Source organism: Squalius cephalus, assembly GCF_949319135.1.
Source record: "Squalius cephalus genome assembly, chromosome: 1".
Lineage (NCBI taxonomy): Eukaryota > Metazoa > Chordata > Actinopteri > Cypriniformes > Leuciscidae > Squalius > Squalius cephalus.
In genome coordinates, this window is record NC_137122.1 from 25,903,654 (window position 1) to 25,909,632 (window position 5,979).

A 5,979-nucleotide genomic window follows, 5' to 3' on the forward strand; every position below is an offset into this window, starting at 1 on the left:
GGTCTGGTCATCAATCATTCATCCAGCTAATAAATGTAAGATTATCACAGTTAAGAAGGGGTATCTATTTACAAACTCCAAGAAAGTTTATCTTCTGGCCACGAACATCAAACTTTCTGAGTTTATTAATTAAAACTACTCTATGTAGTCTATAATATCGAGCTTGTAGCTTAATTAGATCTTGTGTTTCATTGACTTTATAAAAGCGGGCTTTCAAACACAGAGACAGTTAAAAGTATACATGGATTTGAATAAATGTAAAACTAGAGATTATATGAGCTACAAATACAAACGTACGTAAAAATACAAACAATAAAACAAACAAACATTTAACCAAACAAGAACATACGTGATCAGAATGAATGAAAGAAAAAAAGAAAGAAATAGAGAGAAGGGAAAAGCTAGTAATTATTACATACAGAAACCTAAGAGCCAGACCCTGAAATCAGCTTTAGAGGGATCAAAAGATACTTGCAAGTCTGTTCTCTGTTCAGGTGAGGCTGAGACAGGAAGGAAGCGCGGACGGTGTCCTGTTTCTGCTGCGTCTTCCGGTGTCGCGCGAAGCTTGAACGGCTCACTGAATGTAACGTTTACCGGAAAATAAGATTCATCTCCCGTGAAGGAAGAGGCAAAATATAACTTAGTTGCAAAGAACGGCAGCTTCTACATGACGCGAGGGCATGCGTCCCCGAGGCCAAGGCAAGGCCTGTCCAGCTGGTTCCGTTGGGAGGAGGAGAAGGTCAGAGCGAGAGCGAGGTGAGAGAGCAGGGTGAGAGAGAGATGAAACAGGGTCTCTTGCTTTTTAAAGACATCTGTTTACGCCCTGTTTTTGTGACAACAGCAAATCAGAGCTTCTGATCTGAAGCGGGAAGAAAGTTTCTTTGTGTGAAGAAGACACGCCTACCTTGACCACATGTCTTATGAGAGAAAGAATTCATATTTCCTCTTAAGATTGTACACACAGAACAATACATTTTACTGTAATCTCCTATGTGTGACTGGTTGAATTAAAACAGGACGGTCAGACAGATACCAAGGATGACAGGTAAATATAGGGGAAACATAACGTTACATTTATATGCATAATTACACACAAATAAAGTTTGATTAAACACACAATAAAATTGTCAGTGTTTCCGTTATGGCAAGTGACGACACTTGAGAAACACCGGAATACAGATCAACTTTTAGTGGTTTGTTATGCAAGGGATTTCTGTTTGAAAGTCCACGTGTCCAGTGTGTGTGTGTGTGCGTGGAATGTCTTTGAGGCTTGTCACGTGATTCAAAGGTATGTGGTTTTGTTTACAGAGAGGGGGGATTTTACAAGGGTTCCCCTTCTTTACGTTAATGTATGACTCAGATGTCTCTCAGGGGAGCCACCACGATGCAATTTTGACCGTTCATGGTAGACTTAGAGGCACCATGAACAGACTCGTTGTCTTCTTAGACAACGAAGAATGTGTTTGCGAGATCAGGATGCACTAATTTGACAGCATGTGACCGAATGTCATAGTCATTGTCGTTACAATTATAATTCGGAATTAATGAAGCCATCAAACATTATAATGAAAGCAGCGTCTGACTTGAAGAGACACAATGAGTGAAGATTTAATGTTTGTCCCTGTCCTGTACCAGTTTTACATCAACACCACAGTTCAGGTAACTTATTTTCCCAGAGCTTTTCAACTTGAACACAGTGTCACACCAGGCACCTTCCTGACCTTTTGTCTTGACATCAGTGACCATAAACTTCTCATATGGAGGAATCAGCACCTCTTTCTGGTCAGGATATTTGGAGTATTTGATCACATCAGCGCCTTCACAAGTGTAGATTTCAAAACAAGATTTCGATCCAAAATCATTTGCTACCTTACGATCAAGAGAGGAGGACGTAAATGAGCCGAAACGAACCTCTTTGTTCAGAACATTCTTCTCAAACTCAACTGTAGTGCCGCGATAAGTTGAATAGCATTTGCTTTGTGTTTTGTTCAGAATCTTTACTGCATCTGTTACCAGAAAGTGAAGTGAATACCATTTGAATGTCTTGTCTTTGTATTTTTGTTTCTCACTACGGACAGCATTATTGAAATCACGATAAACATTTGAATCGTTGTTAGTGTACACATAAATGGCGACTGAATGAATCTGTTCCAAATTATCCTGTGGTTTCTTGGCTTTCTTTACACCGTCGTTCCAAGTATCACTAAATTCAGGAGACTTTTTTTTTTCCTCCTCCAGATATTTTGTCTTCACCAGTTTTGCCATGTCATCTCTACAACCGTCATATTGATCATCAACAGACTTCAGTGCCATATCCAATGGATATGCCTTTCCTTCAACAGCAGCAACAGCTCTGTGATCCTGCAGAAACAGGAATCATAATAATCACATCACCAGTATTCATTGGCAACGCCAATGTCATGGGTTCGATTCCCAGGGAAAGCAGAACTGATAAGAATGTAATTGTGCACCTTGAAATACAATGTAAGTCGCTTTGGATAAAAGCGTCTGCCAAATGCATAAATGAAAATGTAAATGTAGAACACAAGCTTACCTGTCCTAGAGCAGCTAAAATGAGAAGAAGAGCTTCAATGATCAGCAGCATCTTGATTCAGTCAAATCCCTCTGATGATCTAGTAGATCTAGTGAAGAACTGATGCTGAAACACAACAGCGGCTCACATATATTAAATCTATCACTAAATACAGTTAAACTGTTCACCAACTTCTTACAAAACACAGTTTAAAATTTGTTTGTATGTCGTATTGAAAAAACGTCAAATATGCAATTAAACCTGTGATCTCTACCGATATATTTACTTTTACTTAACTCACAAATTTACCTGAAAAGTCAGTTGCTCACAGCCAGACGACAACGACGTTTGAAAGAGATGAGGAAGGTGGCTTTTTTATATCGCTGATAATGTGTGTGTTGTGGGATATAACAGCTGACGTAGGATCACGATGTTGAGCTCATCATGATGCTGCACATGTGAAGTCTGTGTGGTTTCACCCTGGACAAACTTGTCACGGAATGGATGAATGTGAGACGAGGATTCAAATGCAGAGGAAATTTATTAACCGGCAGACAAGGTACAAACTCAAAAACTCAGATTGCAAAATGGGAAGAAAACACCAGGAACAAGCAACTAGGACAAACGAACCAGCACAGGACTACAAACACAGGGAGGCTAAATAGGGGAACAAACAAAGGAGGGTAACGAGAAGGACAGGTGGGACAAATTAACCAATAATCGGATAACAAGATGGGAGGGGCTAGACAATAGACAGGAGAGCACATGGCACAAGGAAATAACATGACAGCCATGTGCTCACAACAGACCAAACAACACAAACACATGACAAACCGGGAGTGTCACAGCTCTGTCACAAACCAAGAGAAAACCCAGAACAAGGGTGACAGAACTGTGACAAAACTGAGTTCCTGCAGACGTGAAAATAAAGCTTGACACTCCTTATCACTTCGATCAGTTCTGACTCTATTAAAGTTATGAATGCAGTTACTTTAAACAAACAAAATATAAATAAAATTATTGTGATTAAAAAGTTGTTTAAGAAAAGGGTACTCTAAACAAAGAGGTTAATTTGCATAAACTTTACTTGATTTAGTGTAGCCAAGAAATTTAGAAACATTTTTTGTTTTTGTAATCTATTTATTAAGATCCTGATGTGAAAAAATATTCAATGCTTTCTTGTGCGAAAGAGGTGCTGATTCCGAAACATTTATGGTCACTGATGTCAAGACAAGAGGAGATCAGAGAGATCTCTGCTGTGACATTGTGTTCACTTTGAAAAGCTTTAGAAAAAGAAGTGACCTGAACTGTGAAGTCCATAAACAATGCAGTTTGGACATCTTCTAGGCAAATATTTGGATATTTGGCCATGAGCATCAGTGTCATGCCGGTCATGTCATTACCAGCAGCAAACAGGTTTGACACCAATCCCCAGTGTTGAATTAACACTCTCAGTGTTTATTTGAGTCCACACTTGGAGTGTTATAAGTAGGACTAGTCAAGACCACCTTTGTCGAGTCCAAGACCAGGACTAGTTGAGTCCAAGTCAAGACCAAGTCCAAAAAGGTTTGAGTCCGAGTCAAGACAGAGTCCAGGACAGGACAGGAAAAAAAGTCTTATGCATGACATTATCAAGACAATCATTTTGGGTTATTATTTTTTTTATCTAAAAGCAAAAACAGTGTCACAACACCCAGGATTTTTAAGTACACAGCAAAAACTCCAGTGTTAAATTAACACTCCTGGGAGTGTATATGAGTCCACACTCAAGAGTGTAAAGTGTTAAAATATGAGTGTTAAATTAACACTCAAGAGTGTAAAAGTTAATGAGATAATTAAGTGATTAATTTAGTGATGATTGATCATTATTGAAGACACCTGATGTTAACAAGCAGAATCACTGAAGGAGAAAATCACAAATTGTAAGTTACCATTATGGTGATCAGTGTTTGCTTTAGTTGGGCTCTTTACCCTTATATGTTTACTTTAGATTGTGCTTGTCTGCTGTTATTGATTTATAACAGTCAGATGAACAAAGAGACAATGTGATCTGATGGTGTTGGTTTTGTTTTGACATAATCATGTTGTGATCGGAAAAACAAAACGTATTGAGATAGTTTGGTTTATCTTGTTAATTACAGCAGCTCTGTGATTCTACAGCATATGATTTTCAGTATTTTCCATATAATCCCAAAATATTTCATAAACATTGTTCTGATCAAAAGACTTTCAAATGAATTTATTTAGAAACACAGACATCAATAATCAGCCTGTGAATCTCAACAATGGTGACAATAATAAAGCATGTTGCAGTGGCTGCCACCAATCACAACTCATTAATGGCTCCCATCATGCATTGCGGTATGAATAAATTATGATCTGAATTGTCTACTCTATGTACTTTTCCTAATTGAATATTCTGCTCGTCACCATTGTTGAGATGCATAGACTGAATCCTAAACGAAAGATTTTTTTTTTTTTTTTTTCAAAACAACTTTTAAGAAATCCTTTGTATTATATCTAAAATTCTGGATATTTATGCAGAATCACAGTTATTCTGTAATCAACAACATAAATCTAAGTCAGAAATAAGGATATTAATGAGTTCAGTGATCAAGTTCAAATGATGATTGTCATAATATAACCAACACCATCGGATCATTTTTGCTCTTTGTTCATCTGGCAGTTATAACTCAGATACAACAGCCAAACAAAATCTAAAGTAAACATATAAGGGTCAAGAGCCCAACTAAAGCAAACACTGTTACAATTTGAGATTTTCTCCTTCAGTGATTCTGCTTGTTAACATCAGGTGTCTTCAATAATGATCAATCATCACTCAATTAATCACTTAATTATCTCATTAACTTCAACACTCTTGAGTGTGGACTCATATACACTCCCAGGAGTGTTAATTTAACACTGGAGTTTTTGCTGTGTACAAAGAGCCGTAGTTAACTGACAAGCTGAGCCATATCGCATTAATTATCGCTGGCGATACTTCCCCGATATTAATGCGATATGGCTCAGCTTGTCAGTTAACTACGGCTCTTTGTAGTAAATGCTACTCCATCTGAAAGCAGGTGATGGCGATTTACTACTAATCAAGGAACCGGCTTTACTGACGAGATGCGCATAACAATGTGATGCGATATATCGCCCAGCCCTAATTATGATGCTGCAAACTATATCACCAAGGGCCTATACCATGAAGCCGGTTTAGGTGGCTAGCCCGATATGTTTCAGTTTAGTTTGCGCCAACCCTGGGTTTTAGGCACCATGAAAGTGGTTTGGCTTTTAGCGGTGTTCATCACCATAGTAACTCACGTTCCATGGCTAACCTGGTCCGGTTATGTTCCAGGTAAGAGGTTGCAAACTGAACTTGGGACCAATCAGCTCAGCTGTGAGCAAAGTACAGTTCTGGGAGAAAAACAATGCTCGGGAAC

At 38.4% G+C, this 5,979-nt stretch overlaps 1 protein-coding gene across 1 annotated transcript; it reads right to left on the reverse strand.

Moving 5' to 3' along the window:
* Positions 1 to 1,539: 1,539 nt before the first annotated feature.
* On the reverse strand, positions 1,540 to 2,605 carry LOC307166187 (erythroblast NAD(P)(+)--arginine ADP-ribosyltransferase-like; the record flags this gene model as incomplete). The annotated part of the gene is made up of 2 exons (XM_079884396.1): positions 1,540 to 2,361; positions 2,555 to 2,605. 2 exons carry the CDS (start codon positions 2,603 to 2,605, stop codon positions 1,609 to 1,611), a joined length of 804 nt encoding a protein of 267 aa, XP_079740522.1. The 3' UTR covers positions 1,540 to 1,608.
* Positions 2,606 to 5,979: the final 3,374 nt, after the last annotated feature.